General features: G+C 41.6%; 3 protein-coding genes across 3 annotated transcripts in view; 1 reads left to right on the top strand and 2 right to left on the bottom strand.

The window, feature by feature from the left end:
* Positions 1 to 5,365, top strand: part of nhsl1b (NHS-like 1b) — an 85,155-nt gene extending 79,790 nt beyond the window's left edge. The window contains exons 8-9 of the mRNA XM_030772542.1: positions 1,702 to 1,813; positions 4,720 to 5,365. Of these exons, the coding sequence (XP_030628402.1) occupies positions 1,702 to 1,813; positions 4,720 to 5,365 (758 nt within the window). The remainder of the gene's footprint in view (positions 1 to 1,701; positions 1,814 to 4,719) is intronic.
* Positions 5,366 to 8,172: 2,807 nt separating this feature from the next.
* Positions 8,173 to 11,384, bottom strand: hebp2 (heme binding protein 2). Its single transcript, XM_030772017.1, has 5 exons — positions 11,268 to 11,384; positions 10,856 to 10,987; positions 10,366 to 10,501; positions 9,523 to 9,703; positions 8,173 to 9,139 (listed from the first exon to the last, which is right to left on the bottom strand). Exons 2-5 carry the CDS (start codon positions 10,928 to 10,930, stop codon positions 8,950 to 8,952), a joined length of 582 nt encoding a protein of 193 aa, XP_030627877.1. The 5' UTR covers positions 10,931 to 10,987; positions 11,268 to 11,384; the 3' UTR covers positions 8,173 to 8,949.
* Positions 11,385 to 12,674: 1,290 nt separating this feature from the next.
* On the bottom strand, positions 12,675 to 23,454 carry kif25 (kinesin family member 25). Its single transcript, XM_030770917.1, has 15 exons — positions 23,386 to 23,454; positions 23,125 to 23,190; positions 22,470 to 22,592; positions 21,802 to 21,943; positions 19,495 to 19,598; positions 18,596 to 18,681; positions 18,236 to 18,275; positions 17,980 to 18,047; positions 17,491 to 17,565; positions 16,809 to 16,946; positions 16,165 to 16,341; positions 15,308 to 15,462; positions 14,133 to 14,417; positions 13,236 to 13,391; positions 12,675 to 12,826 (listed from the first exon to the last, which is right to left on the bottom strand). The coding sequence occupies exons 1-15, from the start codon at positions 23,452 to 23,454 to the stop codon at positions 12,675 to 12,677; spliced, it is 1,836 nt and encodes a 611-aa protein (XP_030626777.1).
* Positions 23,455 to 24,085: the final 631 nt, after the last annotated feature.

Genomic DNA, 24,085 nt, shown 5'->3' with positions numbered 1-24,085 from the left:
TTCTGAAGTATTGTGAGGTTTTGAATAAAAATTAGTAGTACACAGTGTCATTCTTGCTCACTGGGTCAGCTAGAAATACAGTGCTGTTTAGGGAACTAGGATAGAGTTATTTCTGATTATGAAGAATGAAGAGCCAACTCATTTTCACCTTCTTTAACTCCCTGTCCAAATAATGCTTAAAGTGGGATACAACAGACCAGCATCCTCAACAGATTTATGCCTTGTCTACCCCCCTCCTCTTTCAATTGTTCATTCGCTCATCTCATACTATCAGCTGCCGGTCATCTTGCACCATCTGTCCTCCGACCTCTCTCTCTATCCTGCTCTCTCTCTCTCTCTCTCTCTCTCTCTCTCTCTCTCTCTCTCTCTCTCCTGCTGACTTATTACTGATCCATCTTTATCCGTCTATCTTTCATTCTCACATTCATTCTCTCTCTATCTCTCTCTCATCCCTTTACTGTCTGATTCACAGTCCCATCTCTTTTACTCCCCATCTCTCTCTCTCTCTCTCTCTTACTCTCCCTCTCTCTCACCCTCTCTCTCACTCTCCCTCCCCCCTTGCCTCATCCTAATCTTTCTTTTACACTTTTCTGCTGCCTGTCTGTCCTATGTGCTCTCTCTCTCTCTCTCTCTCTCTCTCTCTCTCTCAGTCTTCTCTCAATCCCTCTCTCTTGTCAGGGCAGGGTGGGGGGGGGGGGCTCCACTCCCTGGGGAGGGCCGGTTAGTGGAGGATGGGAGGGGGTGGGGCTGTCAGTGAATAGGGGAGGAGAGAAGTGAGGGAGGGGGAGCCTGTAACATGAGATTGCCTGCAGCATGTTTGACAGTGGAAGTGCAGAATTGAGAGGAGAGAGGACAGGAGAGAAGAAGAGCAGCTAAACTAAGAGAGAGGAAGACACAGCCATGGGAATGTAAGAGGGGGAAAAAAATGTCAGAGAAAAACGTAGTGTCATGGATATTTGACTGTACGTACATTGTGTGTTTGTCTTTCTCGCAGGTGAGAGATATAACCTGACTGTCACTGTTTACACTGTGCTGTGTGTCAGCTAATAGAACTTGTGGGTATAGCGTTGTTGTGCTGATGTATGCCCTTGTGAACATGCAGTGCGGGAATTTGCGGTGTCTCAATCTCCATATACAATGTTAATCCTGTTTAATATGTATTTCATGTTACGCAATATACATTCTGATAGTGATGTGTATGTTAAATGTGTGTGTCTCTTAGTGTAACAGCTAATATAAACGTAGAGTAAGTTTTGTATGAATGTATGACACTATGAAAGCTATGTAAAGTGTGTGTTTCTGTTTCATGATCAATATGTGTAACTGTGTAGCTGTGTAACTGTATAGTGCTCTATGTGTGTATCTGTGCTTAGTGTCATTTAGAATGTGCGGTTAGAGTAGTGCTAAGTGTGTATTTAGTGTAATGTAGTGTGTGTGTGTCTGTGTGTGTTTCGTGTGCTGTTGAATGTGTGTGTCTGTTTGTTTAGTGAAATGTTGAATTGTGTAATAGTGTGTATGGTGTAGCTGTGGGAGACTGAACTTTCCCGGGTATCCAGTGACTTACAGTTCAACAAGTGATTGGTATATATTGTAATGTAGAGGTGCATATTTTTCTCAAGTGCAGTATTTGGTGATACAAGAGTGTGTGTGTGCATGTGTATTATATATTTCGTTGTTAAAATCTGCTTATGTAATTGTCAGGTGATGTATTTGAACCTGCATCAGCTCCCCGCATTAACGGTGACCTCCAGGGGGACATGGTGACCCCTACAAGACCCAGGACCACAGAGGACCTGTTTGCTGCCATTCACAGGTAATTTGTCAGTTATTCCTCCTGTTTTCATCCCTCCGTTATCCGCCCCCCCCCCCCCCGCCTCCCACTTCTATCGCTCCCTTTCTCTTTCATAACCTTAACCAGGGAGTCCCATCTACTCTCAAATATTTCAAAGAGGTGCTCTTCATGGACTAGAAAGAAACAGAGATATATTCTGTGTTATCTGTCTGTCTGATGGAAGGGATCCCAGAGCTTCCTCTAGTGGAAGCGGGTGTACGGTGAGGTTGGGTTAGAGAACGGGTAAAAAGCATATTCGTTTATTCACTCACTCATTCATAATTTAGCCTCCCAGCAGTCCTGGTCTTAATGTGGGCCACGGACTCTTTATAGTCCACAGCGATACATTTCTCAATGTGTGTTTTTCGTTGTCGTTTATAAACACATTTTATGTTTAAAATGCATACAGATTCACACGCAAAGACTCACACACACGCACATTCACACACATGCACACACATACACAGAGTTATGTGTTTCAATGCTAGATGAGTGATGTGCAAACATGCATACAAAAATCATACCTCAACCTAGATGTATGTATGTGTGTGTGTGTAGGTGTGTGTGTACACTTGTATCAAGTGTAGGGAGGATTTTTAGCTTGTGAAGAGGGTTGCACAATTTTATTCAATGAGATTTTGGTGCCACAGGGAGTGAGTGAGTGAGTGAGTGTGTGCTTGCATGCGTGTGTGTGTGTGCGTGTGTGTGTGTGTGCATCTGGCTTTACTCTCCCTCCAGGATTGAGTCAGTCTTATTAGGGGCAGAAGTTAACCTTGAAATGGAAGACCGTAGTTTAATATAGTGAGTCAGAGTGCACCAGATGCTCTGTGTGTGTGTGTGTGTGTGTGTGTGTATGTTTGTGGGCTCAGTAAATCCTGCTGTATATGTGTTTGCTGTTCTCATAAACCTGCTCTCTCAAAATAAAACAGTGAATTGAAGATTTCTATCAAAATGGCCAGTTTGTTATAGGATTATTTTCAATGTCATTATTTGAACAGAGTGAAAATGAACTGTTCACACACTCAGACACACAGTTTTTCATTTCTGTCTGTCCTTAAGTAAAAATGTACAGAAAAGAAAAGGGAAAGGAGCAATCAGCCTTTGGTTTATGATGTGCTGTTACCATGAGCCGAATCTTTTGAAGCACAGAGCTGTTAACATAATAGTCTACAAGATTAACCTAAAAGAAAGATGACCGATGTTAATATGTAAACAGTTTTAATTTTCATTGCTTTTTGTTACCCATCATTAAATTGTCAGTGTCCCATAAACATAGTTGAACTGTGGGAATTAGGACGTCCTTTTTAAGGCAGTTAGTTCACTCACTTACCGGCTGACTGGCAAATGCCCAGGGTAGATAACTGAATATCAGAATCATTCACTAGACACGTTCTAAGTGTTTGTGCTTTACAGTCAGCTTCCGTGACCAAAGTACCTGTGATTACTTTAGAAATAAAATAGAAATAAAATGTCTTCTATAACTTGGAGAACAATCTGCAATAATGCATCAGAGGGTTACAGTTCGATGTAAAGTGTTAGTATACCGAGGGGGAGGCAGGGCCTGTCTAGACGAGTTGGCGCCATTGGCTACAGATTGGCTGAAGGGACAATGTTTTCAGTATAGCTATCTCTGTGTGTGGTGTATATATGTGTGTTGGTGTCTGTGTGAATCATGCGGTTTCACTGAATTTTCTGAGAATCTTATGACTTTCTCTCCGACTCAGTTTCTCTCGTTCTGTCATTCTCCCTCCATTTCCCTCTCTCCTCTTCCATCTCTTCTTCTTCTTCTTCTTTTTGCTGTTCAGTCTGGATCAGTTGAACATGAACTGCTCCCAAAACATGAGGTGCGGACGGGCAAGTAATTAGCCACCGATGTCTCGCTGCTATTGTGATGCTGGGGTGGGATTAGCCATAATCCCATAGGACATCTCTGATCTAGGATGAATGTCTCCTATCTCCCTCTGCTAATCCCATGTTGCCCGTAATCTGCAGTTTGATTCTATGCTAATAAATGCATCCTTTTCCCCTGAAGCTGGCAATGTAATGAATGGGTTTGCTTTGCTCTGACTCCCCCTGCTGGTTGGGAGGTTGAATTAGCCTCTTGGATTTGAAATGCTTTTGGGCACTATCCCAGTCCTCTCTGTTGATTTAATTCTGTTGTATCTCTGCTTTACCTAGTGAGCATCCTGCTGAGTTGCAGCATATGCAGTTTTTCTTCTTTGAAGTAGCCTTTTAAGATATTACATTTGAATAAAGCACTCAAGTTCTACCCTCCAGCCCCGCCCTTCCCTTTGTTGCTACACATGTTTCCTTATTTCATCTTCTCTGACTCCCCCTGTGTCGGATTCATACAAGCTTGGGGGACTGTTGACTTAATAAGCAAATGGAACCAGAATCAATGGAGAATGAGCTCAGAGAAGGCTGAGGGGGAATATAGTATCTGAAAATGAATTGTGGAGATGGTTTAGCTTTAAGGCAAAGAGAGATGGCCAAAAATAGCCCAAGGCTTTAGGTTGCATGTGTAACCGTTTAAAGTCAGGCTATAGCATTGTCAGCAAAATGTACTAACAAATATCTGCCCACAACTTAAATCCATTTCTCGATCAATTTTTGTCCTGTTGTGTCAGGACCAGATGCACTGCAATTCATCTTAAGTGTAACTCAACTTGCTTGGCTTGCTGCAAACACAGCTTTCCAGAGTTAAACTAGTGCATTTTTATAAACTATACTTACAGCTATGGCAGTGGCAACTGTAGTAACACACAGCAGACATTTGAGTCTGAACTGACGAGTAAAAGACTCAACAGGATAAGTACCACTCAGGAAGCCTTTGTTATCTTCTTTTAGTGCACCACCAATACATTCTCTCATTTTTTTTGTCCTTCCAGGTCAAAGCGGAAGGTCTTGGGGCGCAAAGACTCAGATGATGATCGTTCACGGGGTCACTCTCCATCTCCTCCGGTAACACCCACAATGATGGCGCCAGGCGTGACGTCGTCACTGCCACGGCAAGCGGGCTCCATCCAGCGCAGCTTGCGCAAGTCGGCCACCAGCAGCGACACATTTAAAGCCCTGCTGCTGCGGAAAGGTAGTCGCACGGAGAACAGCTTCAGGATGTCCGCTGCTGAAATGCTGCGCAGCACAGACCCCCGTTTCCAGAGGGCCCGCTCTCTCGACTCTCCCCTTGATCCGTCTTCACCCGCTATGCTGATGCCAGACAGCCCCTGCTCCTCACCTAGTCACGGCAGGAAGGGGCCAGAGGAATGGGCAAGAAACGAGGGCATTTTGCCACGGTCTTCATCGGGATCTCCCACATCCTCTTCGTTGGTAGGGCCGAAGTACGGCCGATCGCGCACACCGCCCTCCGCTGCCAGCAGCAAGTATAACGCGCGGAGTCGCATCCTTAGCAGTCCAATGACAGTGATCTGTGAAAGGGAAGGAGAATTGACGGAGAACGGAGAGGAACCAGCAAGCATGCCTCTATCTCTGCCTCAGGACTCCAATAGCACTTTAAGCGAGGAGAGCAGCAGTTAGAGACAGAAAGAGCGCCCTCTAGCACGGGGGAGGATAAGCTGATTCCTTATAGTAGCAGGGAGCGATTGAAAGGGGAGAGCCAAGGGGCAGGGCATTCACTCAGCCCCAGCCTCCACTCCAAATCCAGGGTCTAGAAAGTGCTTTAAGACTGTTGGACATGGTTGGTGTGGATTGAAGACATGCCAGGCGCTGACATGGCCCATTTAGACTAAAAAGCCCAAAGTGGATACTGTTGCTACTTCATTCCTCAAGGCATTTTCATCTCATATTTTTTGCATATTTTTGTTGGTTATTTTTGATGAAGGAGAATCTCATTTTCATTTGCAGTAGTGGACATCTCTCCAAAGACCTAGTGATCTCAGTTTAGATTTATCTGTTTTATTTTTTCTCCTGTGTTATCTGCCTGGTGGACTGGGGCTGAAGACTGTAGAACACTGTAGATTTTAAGGGATATTAATAAGGAATGAATTACAAGAATGTGAATAAGTTAAATGAAGATATTGCCATGTTTTGCTTTTTTCCTGATGCAGAGGTGCTAGGCTAGACAGAATGGAGCTATGGCGATCTTGCAAAGAAAAAGAAAGAAGCTTCTAGCAAAAGTCTGACCCTCGAAAAGTACATTTACATTCTTATCTGAGATACTTTATTAAACAGCTAAAGGGTACTTTTATACTGAGCTATGTTTTCTGTGGCTGAAACTGAAAGAGGTTTCTCAGACATCCTTAGAACACTGAAAGCTTCTAGAACACATTAACCAGTTTCATGGCAGTTCTGTTAATTGGGTGATTCCCAAGCTCAGCTCTCAAAAGCATTTTCCCCCCTCTCGTAAAGCTCACTGGTCAGCCTGCAAGTTCATGTGAGGTTTTAAAAGCTCTCTTTTGATGGCTAGAGACGGGGCAGAAATGAGTGAACCTGGAGAGTAGCTTTGTCAGAGAGGCTCAGCTAATATGGCGGCTTATTGGCAGAAGCTTGAAAGAGGGAGGTTTGATTTTAGTGTATAGGTTTGCACTGTTTATGTCTCTCTTTATTTGGCTCAGTTTTTCTTTTTTTTCTTCTTAAATCATTACATTTCTGTGTTGGTTGTTACTTGACCCATTAAGATCATTTTGAAACAAGAACAACCTTACTTGAAAAATCAGTAATAACCCATTCAATATGTTTGGTTTTGCTCACCTAACTGCTAAACTGTTGAAAGTTGCCTGTTGTATGCCCTATTGGGATAAATGTATGACAGAATGTATTGAGTGGAGGTTGATATGACAGTTCTTTGATCTTTTTTTCCGAGGTTGCTTCAGTTAGGGCTGATCACTAACTCCTCCCTGTTCTCCTACTTACCTCTCTGCTATAACTCTCCAACAGTTTTATATTGTTTTCAATGTATATACATACAAGATACAACACTTATTTTCAAAGAATTTGTACATTTTTAGAAACCCTTGTTGTTGGAAGGGAGTGGCTTTCTTTTGTAGAGTATTTATTTTAGAATAGCACAGATAGCATTTTATATGGGAAGAAATGGCTTTGTGGGGTTCTGTACCTAAGTTCAAATAAAGCTCAAACATTTGCTGAGCGATGAGAGTTTCTTTTAAAGTAAGATCCACCAGTGATAGGCAGTTTCACTCCTTATCTCTACCCATGATAACACACTGATGAAATTGTGCTTTCCTTGTGCTAGAGGAACGATAGAAGAGAGGGAGAAAAGAACAGTTTGCCGTTGGTAAAAATGAGGAAGTCTGCCAACTTTCTGTGGTGTACGTCTGTGGAATAAAATGTGATGTTTAAAATGTCTGTCTCCTCTGTGTGTTCTTCCTGATTTACGGCCACCTGTCCACACGACAAGCTCATTAGCAGTGTTGCCATGGCACCCACAAACATCTGTCATCCCAGAGTCTCACTGAAGGCCATCATTTACAGCCTCTTACCCTCCCCTCCCGCACACACACACACACACTCCCCTCATCACTTATTCTGGGATGTCCCAAGATGACAAGACACCAAGACAGTCACCAACCCAACCCATTTCCCTCAAGGCTGAAAACACACCAGTGGTCCAGACTCTCCAACCATCAGTCTGAGCCTTCCAAAAATGAACATATATTTTAACATTGCAGGCTGACAGAACACTAGACAGACAGAGATAAATAGATATAAATGGCTATTAAACTAAACTTAATGTGCTGTAGGGCCAGGTAATTCTGATTTTTCACCCTACCTTTACATACGACCCAGCTGTGACAACTGTGGCCAGTCAATTCCACTAAGTGTTCAGTTAACTACGAGTGCTTAGAAAAACAAAGAGGTCAGAGCGGAACTCCCCTGGGTTAAATAGATAGATAAGGAAATAGATCTATAAACAAATGGATGGACTGAGGATCATAAATATCACGCATACCAGCCATCAGTGTCATCCTGTTCTAACTGTGTTCTTTCCGTAATCTGTCCCTCAGAAGTAATGGATCTGTAATTAAGACTCAGCATCAGCACACGATGAGAGAAAGAGGCTTCTCTTCCATGACTCGTTCTCTTCTCGTTTTGTGCTGAACGCCTGAACATGATATTCGGACAGCAGCCGCCTCCGCAATAACTCTGATGACTGTGCAATGTCAGATGGGTCTATGATTGTGGGTATAGATGAGGGACAATTCCTCCGGTCTTGTTTGGGGTCATGGCCCTTCCACGCGGGAAGAACTTTACACCAATTGTATTCTCCTTATACACACATACACACCTCTCGCTCATAGTCTTTATATATTGTGAAATACACTGTTTGGGTTGGGTTACTGTATGGCAAGAGATTAAAAGACACTTCACGGGAGGATATACTGTGTATTAATACACTTTTCAAGAGTATCAAATTACAACATTAAAAATGTTTTCATCAAATCCAAATAATTCACTTGTGACTTTTAGTTAAGCAATAAGGCACTGCAAAGGGCTTGAAACATTCAGCCTGTACAAAATAATTCTGATAAATATGTAAATGATACATGGTAAAGTACCAGTCAAGGCTTACATCCATATTCACAGTGTTAGTTCACAAGGACATGTTGTTGCTCCCTTAAGAGCTTGGATTACATTCAGACGTAAGTGCAAAACAGATTATTAAAAATTCCTCTAATATTTTTACCACGGAAGAAAATTAGTACCGAAAATATGAGATAAATGTGTCTGTGGGCAAAAGAATCCTCAGACGTACTTCCCCTCCCACAGCTTCAAAAAATGAGATCAAAGGAAAAAAACCAAAATGAATTCCTCAAGTTTTACAGCTAAATTCAGTCACAGAGCGCCATACGAAACATATGTGGTTAGAGTTCTGTTGAAAGAGTGACTGTGTTGCATGCCTATGACATTTTTAATAGTTGTAACTGGAATGCTAACATGACAGATTTCTAATAGTGCTGTACGTATCTATAGCTCAGTAACAAACTTACTGGACTTTTTTTTTTTAAACAGAATGACAAACTGCTGTCACATTAATCCCCCTTTTGTGGCCAGTATTCAGTAAAAAATGTATTATCATCAATCAGTCATCAACGTAAGTTAGCGTCATTGTTTCTTTTGGATGAAAAGTGCAGAACTTCCATTTACTTCTCTCCCTCCTCTGCTTTGAGGATCCAAACTTCATTGCGGCGGTTGACCAGTTTGAAGGGGCTGTCATAGCCCGCTCTGTAATACGGTGACTCTTTGAAGCTCATCCCGTCTCTCTGGAGACTCTCAATAAGTTTCAGCAGATTTTCACGAACATTCTGTTCGTTGGCGAAACCTCCAAACGTTCTGTATTAACAGATTAACAAGTTATACTTTCAGTCCCAAACAAAGTGTGTGTGTGTGTGTGTGTGTATGCATGTATATGCCCTACCACATCCGCCCAATGTCAGTAACATTGAACAAGGTCAAAACTTCATACATTCTGCAATAAATCAGCATATTTCTCAGGTAATCAAACATTCCCTCTCTCTGTATAGCTACTTTACTTGCAGCTCCGATCCAACTTGAACCGCTACAGAGGATTAGATTCGTTTTGCTCTGTCAGTTGTTGTATATCATTATTGAACCTAAATTTCCAATACTGAGGAGTATAAATTAGACTTTTCTGTTTCCATGTTTGTTCATGTATCTTAATGAAAGGTGCGAGTATTGTAGCATAGACACTATACCTGACAAACACAGTCATCTCCTCGCGGTTCTCAATGAAGACTTCTGGATCGTTGGGTTTGGGTGGGTCCGCCTGGTGCTCTTCAGGAACGTAGAATGAGACAGTGAAGGAGGCTTCACACGCTGGGCCAGCACCAGGCTCAATCAGGCACGACACAGGAACCGTCATTTCAACTTTCACCTCTGATGCAGAACAGATACCCACTCAGACTCACGAAAAATACATTCCTTACCTACTGTTATTAAGATAAATATTGTGATGATTTCATGTAACCAGTTGTTTACCAGGTCAAATCAAGTGACACTGTGAGAAATGGAATAAAGATTTCATTTTAAATACATGGCTGAGAATAGCAAAGCCACCTCAGATAAATCCTCTGCAGAGCATTGAAAAGGATGCAGCAGTGATTTCCTTTACTCTGGTTCTTTGTGTTCACATATGCCCATGTTAGATGAGCTTATTCCTTTTGTTTCCAATACATTTAGTATTGAAAAATGGCCTGCAAGTCCCGCATTTACACTGATGAGTCAAATAGTTAAATATTGTCAGACTTTTTTTTTCTCTCCTGTAAATGTGCCCTCCACAAAGATAGATAGTTACACATGGAAGCATTTTGGTTTTGGAAGCCATAAACATAAATTCATGTGTTACAGAAAGAGAGCATTCACTAACACACACAGTTTTGCTTAAGCAAGCTAGACATTAGAAAGATGGTCAAGATTAGACAAACAACTTATACCACACAAAAGAAAATATATAATATATGTCATAGCTTGTGGTCACAAAATAATGAAAGTGCAAAAAGACAGGCAGAAAATATGAGGATGATGTGTGTAGTACTTACTCTTCTCATTATTTCCCTGAATGTACTGGAAGAGTCTCCTGAAACCAGTGCTCAAGGCTTTCTCTTGATCCATGTCTTTCACTGTGGTGCTAGCCCATTTTGTGGCATGGTATGTGCGGACCTCATAATCCTCACCCTGACACAAACACACACATGCACAAACACAGAAACATTCGGTAACTTAAAATAAATAGCCAGTATTTGCAAAATCGCACACAAACCAATGCCAAACAACATTTAAAACAAAAGTGGCGCAAATATATCATTGGCTATAGCCAAGTCTGACAATATAGTCTGAAGAAAAAGAAACTTTGGTGAACAATAATATTCTCAGTACAACTAAATGGATGTTATAGGCCAAATACAATATAAAAACTTACATCACTCACATTGTATATCACAGATTATACAGATTTATATAGTCTGTTGTTTTCCACAGTAGTTGATACGATCTACCCATTTTAACCGTCGGAGGTAGAGCAATACTAACCTTACTCTCTTGAGGGGTGAACTTTGGGTTTTGCAGACCCGTTGAAAATACAGCTTGACCGATAGCTTTCAACATGCCTTCTCTTGCTTCTGCAACTCTGAGTTGACGGAGTAACTTTATTGCTGTTTGGCCCTTTAGCGTACAAAGTAAAACACAGATGCACAGAAGAAGTCGGGTCGCTGATAATACAGTAAACAATAACATTAATATTAAAAGGCGCTTATATCTGAACACCAGCAAGCTGTTATCAGCGATAAAAGCACACACGATTCACTTAGTTATAACAACTATAGCTCAAAATCTAAAACTGGTTTTAGACCAAACCGATCAATAAAATCAATTCCGTGCGCAGTGTTACCAAGTGCTGCAGGCTACAAACGACTTATTAGCTTCAAGCTATCACACGACTCACCCAATTCTTCTGTGAATCTCCACAGCGTTCAGAATAGTGGGAGCAAGGCTATTTATTCGGAGCGAAACAATGCTGCAGCTTTTCGTAATTTTTCATCCAAACTGGACTGATGTAATAGATTTTGTAATGATTACACGCAACATAGTTTGTTTTGGGTAGGGCACGTTTCCGCACCAACCACGTGACGTAGACAATGTATTTTATAACGCGCTCCCCATGGGTAAAACGAGGGGTCAAATTCAGGACACATCTGCTTCACTGCTGAGTTCAGATTTATAATTTCACAGTCATTCTCTCTGGAATAAAAACAGTTTAGAAATTATAAAAGCTAAACAAAAATAAGAATACATAAGAGCGCCGATTCACCGTTTATTTGTGAAAGACAAATGAAATTCACCTAAATTATCATTTTCCAAACAACAAAACACACTTATCAATAAAACTCTAAACAGTAACGCGCTGACTCATGATAAGGGACCCCCCAAGGGAACGAATACAAATGCCTACATACATTACAGTTGATAGTTCGACGTTTGTCACTATTTGCACTGCATATCCATTTAATAGTCCTTTAAATTACAAAATTCTTACAAAGTCAGTACCCTATATTTCTGTCACACTCTAGCTTGCAGAACGGCCAGTTTACAGGCCAATTTACAGATAAACTATTAAATTAAATTAGATGTCCATTTCAAATAAACAATACTAAAAATAATGATCACACAGTTCTATACATTAAATGTAAACTTACACAGTTCAAGCAGGACTCCCCAGAGAGAAAACAGGGAAAAATATGTAATATTTCAAATAAAAGTGCTTTATGGTTTTGTAGCATGTTACAGTACTACATTGTAGCTGGTTATCTTAAGTGTGACGTGAATAAAAAATATTTTTGCCCCCAGTTCCAGAGCAGATATTAATTAGTGGAAAATTCCACTGATCTACTCTGAAACAAATATTACATTCAGTACCATTAGAGACACTTACTGCTTTACTGAGGTACTCTACAAAAGGGTTGCAAAATGAAAAAAAAAAAACAAAACTAAATTTTACAGTCCAGGTCAGTGTGTGGTAAAGATAAGAAAGATCAAGCCCGAGGTCATTTAGGTCAATCATTAATCTTCATCATTAAAGTAAATGGTTCAGTGGTACAAACACAGGGTAGAGACAAAATGGACTGTGAACTTGTCTTGTGACTTTCACTCATTCCAACAAATCCATAACCCAATTTTTGTAATCCTGTGTGTTCCTGTCTGGTCTCCCTCAAACACAAATGCACGTGCACACACACACACACACGCACGCGCGCACACACACGCACACACACACACACACACACACACACGTACACAGATGTCCTCAGTATTGTACGTAACCGTTTTGTGGCCTGTATTCCCTATCTCACTCTTATTTCATTTTCAGGGCAGCGTTTTTTCTGTTCGGTGTCTGTCGTTGGACCTGTCGAGCTCTGGAGCCGAAGCCCAAAGTCTGTAAAGAGTCTGACAGGAAGCGCTGAGCAGGTGACACGCATAACATCACAAGCAGCTTAGCATCTCCACCTAGAACGAGAGAAAGAGGGAGGGAGAGAGAGAGAGAGAGAGAGAGAGAGCAAGAGAGAGAGAGAGAGAGAGAGAGAGAGAGAAGGCGGGGGTGGGGGAGAGTGTGATGTTGTGAGAATGATTGTATAAATTGTGCAAGAGACAGAGTGAGACAACAGAGGGAAAGAGAGGAGTCAGGTAGCAGTCTGAAATGGAAGAAGTCTAAACAAACGCCACTTACAAAGAAGTGGGCACAGTTGTTTGTATAGGCTAACATGCATGTGCATGTCTTTACATGTATGGGGGGTCTTTATGTAAGTGTGTGTGTGTGTGTGTGTCATCAATCAGACCTTGGAAAAGGGATGTATGAGTGAATGTGTGTGTACGTGTGCGTGTGTGTGTTTATGTGTGTGTATGCATGTGTACTTACCAATGGAGTCCTGTAGTAAGTGTGTCAGTTTGCTGTTGCGGTAGGGTACATGAGGTCTTTGCTCTGCCAGGGCTCCCAGTACGTCAGAGAGAGCTGACAGGCTGCGGTTTATACAGGAGCTCTCCCATAATGCCGCTCCAGTCACTCCACTCACACCTGAACGCAGAGTATAACATTTACTTTTCTGTACATACAGCACAACTTTTCAACAGTACTAAACCTTTTACCCAAGCAGGGTCAGTGACCTTACTAACTAACACTTCAAATAATAATATGCGTGAGTGTCTAACTCCAGGCTTGGGCAATTTTGCTTGTGATCACAATTTAATTCACATTGAGGATGTAAGTGATTATGTATATAATACCTTTCGCCACCCTCACAAAAGAGCCTAACCTATAACCCAAAGAGGTTTTTTTTCACAGATCACATAAGTTGACAAATGTGGCCAAAAAATGATGTTATGTACTCAAGCCATTGTCTGTTACGAAAGGAGAAGGGCGGTCCTAATAAGAGGTGTGATGGCCAGGAAGAGAAACTAGACCCAACAGATTTCACGTAAGTCCTCTTTGTTACTGGAGAGGATTCTAAAGTCAGAGAGACATCTTAATACTCTAACAACGGCAGATTAACAGATTATAATGGGTTTGAAGTAATATCTTAGTGGAAACTTTCCAAAGACACCCTTTTCATGGTAATGAGAAGAATGATTTTTCAAAACAACTGGCATACTTTTATTACAGAGTAACAGCCAGAAAAAACCCTTCCGAGTTTTCCTCCGTACCTCTATAAATGCATGGACACCATCCTCATAAGCACAGTAAATAAAAATCTACATCCACACATCCACTCCTCATCACACAAACACACACACACACACACACACACACAATGCTTACCCACGCATTCACTTCCTGCCAGATCAACCAGCTGCAGTTTGGTCCTGAGGGGAGTTTGTGAGATGCTTGATCGTGGGGAGGGACATGGGGAGTGACAGGGGGAGAGACATGGGGAGGAGGTCGGGCTGTATGCACGATCGCCTGCTGGACGTCGTTTAGAAGCTGGGCTAAGGGTGTGGTCTTCCGCTGGGCGGCGTGACGAGGCTGCTCTCTGACAGCGCGGGCTCCACCATTCTCTATGAGACACACGCTGGGTGTCCTGTCTGACCCTCTGCAGCCTGCGAGCTGGACACACACACACAGGCAGACACATACACAGACACAGACAGACACATACACATACACATACACACACACACACACACACACACACACACACACACACACACACACACACACACATGCATTACAGCTAGAGTTTACAAACAAACGCTGATTAAAGCTACTCCCACACGCTCAGTAAGGAGCTACAGAAAACTTAAATTAATTAATTGAGTACCATTGATTGGTTGTTACTTCAAGTGGGCCAGTGAAAATAGGATGGAAACAAATATATTCCTGTACTGACAATGCATGGTATCATGTTACTTTACTACATATAGCATGGATATAACATAAGATTGTAAAAACGATCAAAAACAAATGAACTTTACCTAATCCGTTTTTTTTTTAATGAAATATAACTGCACTCTAACTCCACCTCACCATGAAAGCAGTAATGTGAAAAACTGAGGTGTGAAACGACTGTCGTGTATGTTTGTGTTGATAGCTCAAAATGTTTTTGTATAAACGGAGATATGGACGAGAAGCTATAGCTGTTTGTCTGTAGATAATGCCTTCAGACAGTGGCCACGGCTCCAACTGTGAGCACTGCGGTTACCGGCGTGTCTGATCGGATAAAATGACCACCCAGTGAAGTGTGCTTATCCCAGCGCCAAGCTTTAGTCTCTTTTAACGTGTGTGTGTATGTGCGTGTGTGCGCGTGTGCGTTTGAATAAATTTTCATCTCTACAAATGTTTGAAGAAATGTAAATAGATGTGTCTGTGTGAGAATCATGTTGAACTGGGTTTGTGAGTGGAAAGTCAGGGGACTAGTGGAAACACACGAGTGTGTGTGTGTGTGTGTGCATGCACGTGTGTTAGTGTGTGTGTGTGTGTGTGTGTGTTTGTTGTACCCAGTGCGAGCGCATTGGGGCTCCTGGAGGTGACAGTGAGCGTGACGATGAGATGCGATCGGGAAGAGTCTGTGTGGATCAGCGTGGGACTCTGAGCCCTTAACCTCAGTACAGCACTCAGCAAACACAGGACATCAGCAGGGCTCTGCACCAACCTGACACACACACACACACACACACATCCATACAAACACAGGGAATATCAAGGTCAGTTAGATCCACATGGGCAGTAGTTGTTATAAGGTACGCACAGGTCAAATACACACAGGGCAAACATACACATACACAGCAGTCTGAAATAATCGAAAACACCTGGGATCACTGCATGTTTTTTTTTTTATGTGAGTACTAGGTCATGTTACTGCACACAACAAAGACACACATGTATGCTCACACACACACACATGCACACACAAGGGTCCATGAAAAACAATCACACACATGAGTGTGCACATACGTACATAAGTGCATGCGCACACACCCACACATACACGCACTCACATACACACATGCACGCACACACAGATACACACACACACTCAGGTTAACTGCATAGGCTTTGAATGTAGCCTAGCAATGCACTTCCATAGACAAACCAAACCTCACATTTCAGCTGAGACCTCTAACGGTCAATACATAAACTAATCCACAAAAACTGTCTCACCCCACAGTTTAAAGGTTAAATGACTAAACTAATCACTCGCACATAGTCATTTAGTTGGTAAAACAGTTGGTTATGTACATGTGAGTGAGCCACTCCATTTCACATATTTTATATTTAAAAGAAAGTTAAAGTTTATGTTAGAAGGAAGTCTATCTTCCACGGATGTGGTAGCAGGCAGACGGTTGGCACTCACTCGTGTGTCAGACAGGGCACCTCACTGGTGCCAGTGCTGGTGGTAATCACATCCCTCTTCATTCCAACAGCTGCTCCCTCCTCATCTTTGGCCAACAGGTCTAAAACCTCGTTATTATAGACCTCCACCACAGAGACCTCCACTGTATGAGTGCCCTCAGGCTGTTCTGAGATCAGTCTGAAAGAGACACACAAAGACCCACACAAAGGGATGTATTTAAATTTCATATGAATAAACATATACACCCAACAACGTTTCAAATAGATGTATACAGACGTGTCAAATAAAAAAAAAATATGCATCCAAACACATTTGTATACAAGTAAATACATCTACACGCAAACATATAACTATAAATACATAATCACACTCGTGACAAAGTCTATATGTTTTCATTTGAATGTTCCATCTTTCTGCTTTACACAACAGCACATTTCTGTTGTTACGTGGGACGCATGGTAAACATAAAATATGACCACGAGGCCCAACACAGCTGACCACAGACACACAAAGACACCCTTCGGAAATGTGTACAGTGTTAGATGGCCTTCATTGCTACAAAAGGTCAGTGCATCTGTGTGTGTGTGTGTGAGTGCGTTTTTGTGAGTGTGTGTGTGTGTGTATGTGTGTGTGTTATCATTTACCTGAACAGCTCAGCGGCTGCTTTAGGAATAATACCCTGCATGTTTTCCTGCTCTGGCCCACTGGAATCCTGAGAGCCAATCATGGTGTGTGTTTTCCCACTCCCTGTCTGCCCATACGCCATGATACACACATTATACCTGAACAAACAAAAGCACAAAGCTTCTGTCAGCCGACCTAGTATTCAGACTCAGTCTTCAGATCCTTCACATACACAATGTTACACACACACACATATATATACACATATACATACACAATGGCCCATATTAGATACATTTTTTTTAATTCACTGTGCATAGGGCCATACTAAACTACCATGACAGGGGGTTTTAAGGGCACGGTTTGACTATACATAAGTCGCTTTTGCTGTTACTCAACCACCTCTCAATGCAAACGGCTTATGACCTACTCATACAGCTGAATCACTCATCTGTACAGTGTTGCAAAAAACCAACATATGTACCAGGAAATTCCAGAGCTGCCTTGACTACATTTTATGACTGTAAGACATCTATGCCACTGCATAACACCTTCAAAATCTATAAGGTTTGTAAAATACGCAAAAACAGGTTTAGCAGCTTTTTACATAGGTAATTTAGTGGAAAAGGTGATGTGGCTGGTTTCGTAACCGCTTAGTAAAATTCCTGTCGGTCGGCACAGACATCATTGGGAGATACTCACCCGTCCAGCAAAGAGGTGAGCAAGGGTTTCACTTCCTCAAACACAGCATCCTGAGAGTCTTCTGGAGCATGCACCCTGACAATCAGATCACCATGGCAACGTGAACTTCCGTCATTACTTCATATATGAAAAAAATTCACTGACAGAGTTAAATGAATTTATTTTAAGAGTGTTACCGTGTGGATTAAAAAAAACACTGTTTCAGTGTTAATACAGTCGACATTCAGCAGGGAAAAAACTGTTGTTCTTAGGAACCATTGAGAGCTCCATCCCTATGAAAAGGTGTTAATGGAACGCAAAATGAATCTGAAAATCATTTTCTTCTCTGATTCTCATTCTCAGTGTGTGAATTTACAGTGGGTCCTACATGCAAAAGTATTGCAATATCTGTGAGGACCTCTTGAATAAATCAATTACATTTCCATAGATAAAGAGCACCTGTAATGAATTCACTTCCAAAACAAGATTAAAAAAAAAAAGTGTAAGTACCTTTCAAACTCAAACATTTTGTTCATTATGGGGCTACCAGCTTTGGCACAGTTGACAAGTACAGTGTCCTGAAAAACAGAGAGTGATGCAAACAGTGAGATAAGGCTCTGCTGTGTGGATGGGGTTAGATGGGCAGGTTGATGGTGTGGTGGTTGCCAGAATATTAATGGATCATAAAAAAGGAGCGAGAAAGGGAGAGGGAGAGAGTAAGAGAGAGAGAGAGAGAGAAGGGGGGGGGTGAAAAATCAATACTCACATCACTGATTGCTTGGACCACCTCCTGTGACCATGGCGACCTTAAACAGTAAAACATGATCTTGGTATATTTCTAACCTTGTACATTTAATCCAATAATAAGACCGCATGTCCGTATAGAAAAAAAAAATCCCTCCCTGAATAACAGCTTTCATCTGATGTCTGTTTAAAAAACATGACTCGCACTTACATGCCAGGTTTGTAAAATATGAGGTGTTTTTCCAGCAATATAGACATTCAGTAAAAAAAACCTTAAGGCATTAAGGTTTATAGCGAGTGTGTAAGAACTGTATACTGCTCTGCTGCATAGAGAAACATGTGCTACTGCTGGCGTTGTGTGGCAGTAAATCTTTATAATTACCCAGATACAGAGGAGGTCCCCTGACCGCCGTCAAGTGGTAAAACAGGACGGACCCTACAATGCACTCTGATATTCCCCCGTAGCTCCTGCAGAAAGAGGATTTGAACGAGAGAAAAGAGAGGGGAGAAGGAGAAGAGAAGAAGAGAGTGTACTATGAAATGCTTACCATGCTCTCGTCTTCAACAAAGCAATGGGGACATTCAGTTCCAAAAAAAGTGTAAAAAAAAACAAAACGAAACAAACAAACAAACACAGAAGTGGATGTTCATGTTCATTTATTACTTGTTTTGCAGGTAACTTCCAAAACCCACTACATGCCGAATTAGTGGGTGTTAAACTATATTTAGTTACGTGTTGGTGTGGAATATATAAGCACTTTTTAGTGATTATGGAAATGCCACTCACCAGAATATATGAGGCTATACACACACTTGGAAACTGTGTATCTGCCCTAACTGCATGTTTTAGTAGAACATAAAACTGAACTTTGCACAGCTACAAGACAGTTGTAGGTTGAAAAAACGAGCACATTCAAATGTGCTGTGTGTACAAAACAAAAATTTACCCAGACACCATAAACATATAATCCAACCTAATTACATCTTATCTAACCTCACAAACCACATGCCAAACAAGCAGTCTCAAGGTCATTCTGAAAGAATATAAAATCATTCTGAAATCATAAATTTTATGGTCTGCCAGAAGTAAGGCACTGATGGGATTTTAATTCTCTGACTCTCCTGTGAGGAGAAACAGACTATTTGTCTTTTATGTTAGTTTAACAGGGGAAAAAAAAGAAGGATTAACGACACTGTAAGACACAGTGCCGAGGGAGGACCACTTTACAAGTTAATTAGGTCATGGAACTGTGAAGACGTGTTTTAGAAGCAGAAACTTACAATCAGGGCATTGTGGAGCAACCGCCTTCTCATTTTCTCTGTCCTGCATTTCTCCTGTTCCTCCTGTAGAGTGCGCTCTAGAGCAGCAACCTGAGCCTGCAAAGCTGCAGGGGTGAATAAATCAAAGACATCTCCTTCAGGATCCCAAGTCATTTATCTAAGTCTTTCACAGATATCAGAGACCATCCAGACAAGCTTTTGATGCACAACCTGATTCGTATTACCCCTCCTGAGCTGTTTAATCAAGGCTTTTTTAGAAAAAACTTTACAGGGGTGCTTCAGCTTTGTTAACACACGGGGTCAAAACAGTTTCACATACAGGTTATGCTGATATTGACAGACCAAAATTTTCCAATGCTTTATGCTGTTTACATCTTGAAATCCAACAATCGATAGTAAAACTTGCTACTCTGTCCCACCCTGTGTGAAAATGAATACCACAATAAGACAAGACATCACAAAGAAACTATTGTACTGCCATAAAATAGACCTTTGTCTTCTGTTTTTGTTTTTTTTGTTTTTCGTTTGATTTTTTTTTTTTTAAATCTACAAAATGGTTATTTGGAAATTCACTGCAGCACAACAACCACCATCGCTGATATGATCTATCTTCTAAATAAGAGCATTTTTGGTTAAAAAACAAAAAAATCCTAGTGCTCGATGGAAAAAAAAAACTGAGGTACTGATGATGCTGAGACAAAATTTACTACGAGGCAATTACGTCCAAAAGGGAAAACGTTCCGTTTACCTTTGACACTTAAGAACTCATCAAATCAGAGCAACTGTGAAAGACAGCTTGGAAAAGCGTATAAAGGTCGTGCAGCGATGGACAACATCACAAATTGAGACATAAATGAAATGTGTCAGGCCACAGAATATGCGGTGCTTTCGCTCTGCTCTGCCGTGGGGAACTCAGATAAACAAAGGGCAAGGGGGGGGGCGACAGGGGCAGTGACGGTGGTGCGGTGGCCCTGCCCAATCTCTAATCCATTCAGACAGTTTACACAAGCTTTGGGAAACACCACCATACAGTAACCTGAGTTATTCTACACCAATACAGACAGGCCCGTGAGTTACGTTGAGGATACAGTTTACAACTTAGACATAACAGCATGCAATATGGAAAATCGAAAAAAAAAAAACCCTTGATTTTTGACCTAAGCGTGAACATTTTAGCCTATTAGACATGTATGACTTTGGATAGGGCTAGAGCTGACGGCTTACGTTGGCTCCAACGAACAAGAATAGACTGCATTACCTCCATCAAACAAAAGCTAAAAACTGTGTACACTTCTTTTTCTCTTTTTTTTTGTTTTTCAAACTGTGTAAAAATACATACATGTTTTTTTTTTTGTACAAGGGATGCAAGAGTCTTCCTTCTGGGGCCAAAGACAAACCCTCTTCAGAGGCCTGATTGACAGTTTACTATTCGTGTGTAAGCATGTGTGTGTGTGGGTGTGTGTTTGTGCGAGCAGGGATATCATCCATGACCTGCGAAGCTGGTTGCCATGTTACACAGGTGACACAACTAACACATGACGTTACTGCCCCTGCTGACAAAAGCTTTACAGGACATAAGGAGGTGGAGACAGGTGGGGCAGAAGAGGAGGAGTGGGAGGGATTATCTCTCATGTCTCCTGGTACACTTTATGATGAGAGGAGGAGCAAGCAGAGCACTGGATCAAGGGAGAGACAAAGACATAGTCAAAGAGGGCATGAGATTAGGGAAGTTAACAGACAGAGATAGAGAGCGAGACAGACAGAGAGAGAGAGATATAGAGAGTGAATCGGTGAGAGAAAGAGGGGGGGGGGGTGAGTGAGAGAAAGAGAGAGAGACACAGAGAGAGAGAGAGAGAGAGAGAGAGAGAGAGAGTGAGTGAGAGACAGAGACAGAGACAGAGATAAAGAGAGTGCTGTGGGTGTTCAAAGAAACTGTATTCTTATTATTCAGCATCCCGGCCTACATTTCAACTAACAGAAAACTGAATAGCTACTATTAAACCTCTACAAATATCAAGAAAATTACTCTAAAGAGCGGGACGCCCTCCAGGACACCAAAAAGACAGTCCTTTGGCTACCAAATGCTGGGCTCAACCGGTATGGAATGATTTATAACTGGATATGAGTGGGTGGTCATTTGTACCTCATTCCCCATCATTACACATCTTCAACATTACAATTTTTCCAATTTTTCAAAGTGAACCAGCTGTACTTTGGCTCACCAAACAAGGGCTTCTGGCTGCAACTGGAAATGTCAAGGCACATAAAAAAACATTCTCTCTCTCTCAGCCTGTGTATGATACTCACTCTCTACTTCATTTCCACGAAGAGTCTGACTGGCACAGCAGAGACAGTCCACACTTTCCAAAACCTGTTTGCTTCTATTTTCCATTTCAGAGGAAAAATCCGTATACAGTGCACGAACCTCCTTCAGCTCCCGTCTAAGCTCCTGAAAGAAGCACGTTTAACATACAAACTGCTCATTTACTGGAATGGTCAGGCTTTCCTTAGGGAAAATTCAAAACAGTGGTGGGCCAGCAGTAGTTTAAACACAGTAGGAACTGAACTAGCAGTCAGAGGATTGTGGATTTGATTCCTGACGTGATGTGAAAATAAACCCTGTGTAGAAGAGTCAGTGGAAAAGGTTCCTGGTACTGCCATTAAGTTTAAATAAGACACTTTTCTCTACACCACTCTGTGGCTGCTTCAGCGAGACTGACCCTGACCTTTCACCTCACACTCTGAAAACATCTCCACGAAGACACGGAATACGTAGAAATGTCACAATGCATAAGCAGAAAATTACATTTTTATCTTGTAAAATGTTTGGTACAATGTGTATCTTTGCTGAAAAAGCTGGCATTTAACTACTGGGGAAAGACGTTTTTCAGAGATAGGAGATAAAAGAAAAAAAACTTTACTCTGTTACAGCGCCAGTCTAGAACAGGTTTACCTATACAAGCAGCAGACTATACCTGAACTTGAGTCATGAGTTTGGTGAGAGCTGTGTGGCTGGTTCTCTGGAGGTTTCTCTGCTGCTGAAGCTGCCTTTTGGCCTGGGCATCCTCTTCAAGTTCCCGCCGGAGTTTCCCCATACACTTCAACAACACAATTTACGGGCATCAGTGGATTGATTAGTCATTGATCAATAGTTTATTAATCACCGTCACCAACTCTCTGACCATTGTGTGACTGCAGTTTTCCGATATTCCGATATCATTAACTCCCCCGTACAACTCAACTCTTGGACACTTCTACTAGGGGGCTAATTGCTGAGACGTTCCTAAAAGTAATTTGATGCGTTTGTTTGTTTCTTTATGTTTTTTTTCACACAAACGAGGTAAACATGTTGACCTCATTTACAAATTCCCTATTCATAGAGGACATAACTAAAGACAAAACGGCACCTGTCGTAAGTCAAGCCCATTATCTTACAGTAAGTGCAGCCATCTGTCGGAAAAAAATCCTCAGACCCTCCCTGGGGCTTCTTATTAAGGGGGTCTAAAGAAATTGCACTTGAAATGCTTTAACAGCAATATCAGAGCTATATATTTTTTTTTTCTCCTTTAAATTTTGTTTTTATTTTACTCCACAAAAACACAATGTGTTCTTGAGTCATGTATCACCTACCTCAGCAAGTCTCAAGTGGAGAAGAGCGTTCTCAGTCTCCAATTCTAAAATACGATCCTCTTTACTCTGAAACAAAGGTCATTCGAGGAACGTATGATATATTGACTGATCGGAACTATATCGAATCTAGGATATATTAAAACTTTGGTTAATGGTTAAAACTGGTTAATGGCTAACTGCCTTTGCCTGTTTCCCATTTAGCTCAAGGTGGGATACAACTTCGATTCAGTTTGAATTAAAGACGTATTAACCGTTACATACCCGCAGTTTGTGCTCCAAGAGATGTACTTGGTGCGCAAATATCTGATTTCGGTTGATGAAGAGAGGCATTTTGGTGAACTGTTTTGAAAAACTGATAAATATCGTCGCGTACGAGCGCAGCCAGTCCTTCAGGTCTCAATAAAGTGGCCTATCCAAGAGTGAGTAATCCGCTTACCTGTGGTCATTAGAGTTGCAGGACTGAACACTGGGCTTTTACGCTGGTGAAACTGGCGCTTAATTTGAATTCGTATTGTCTGCCTGCTATGCTTACTCAATATTTCATAAATATGATCTTTAGAAATTAAAAATACATGCAGTTTAAATCCGTTTATTTAGAGCGCACAGAGCTGTCAAGCTTGCTTTGATTTTTATTATTATTAGTCTCATTCCAGCATTGTAAATTCATAAAACGGGTCAAGTACTCTACATACTGAACATTGCTGGCGACCTGACACACCCAGAAAATTGAGTATCACATATAAAAAGTACGCAATTGCTCGTGTTCACGATGTCCAATAATCCGCATAAAATTATTTCACACCAGATAAAATTCCACAACCGGAGATCATCTGAACTTCGAGTACCCTCTAGTGGCCGTTATACGAGGCATTACTAAATCCAGGATGTTGAAGTCACTTGCTCAGGGCAGCCTGGGACACACGACGAAGGCAAAGGTGTCTGAAACTAATTATAGCATTGC

This window comes from Chanos chanos, chromosome 4 (genome assembly GCF_902362185.1).
Source record: "Chanos chanos chromosome 4, fChaCha1.1, whole genome shotgun sequence".
Classification (NCBI taxonomy): Eukaryota; Metazoa; Chordata; class Actinopteri; order Gonorynchiformes; family Chanidae; genus Chanos; species Chanos chanos.
Note: the sequence above shows the minus strand (reverse complement) of the source record. Positions and strands in the feature narration are given on the sequence as shown.

Coding starts and splice junctions, on each gene's coding strand:
- hebp2 (XM_030772017.1), bottom strand. CDS start 10,930: ATGTTGAAAGCTATCGGTCAAGCTGTATTTTCAACGGGTCTGCAAAAC. Junction 9,704..10,365: donor TCAGGGAAATAATGAGAAGA/GTAAGTACTACA, acceptor GTTCTGCATCAG/AGGTGAAAGTTGAAATGACG. Junction 9,140..9,522: donor GAGATGACTGTGTTTGTCAG/GTATAGTGTCTA, acceptor CTGTTAATACAG/AACGTTTGGAGGTTTCGCCA.
- kif25 (XM_030770917.1), bottom strand. CDS start 23,454: ATGCCTCTCTTCATCAACCGAAATCAGATATTTGCGCACCAAGTACAT. Junction 18,682..19,494: donor TGCTCCACAATGCCCTGATT/GTAAGTTTCTGC, acceptor CTCTTTCTGCAG/GAGCTACGGGGGAATATCAG. Junction 15,463..16,164: donor GTGCCCTGTCTGACACACGA/GTGAGTGCCAAC, acceptor TGTGTGTGTCAG/GTTGGTGCAGAGCCCTGCTG.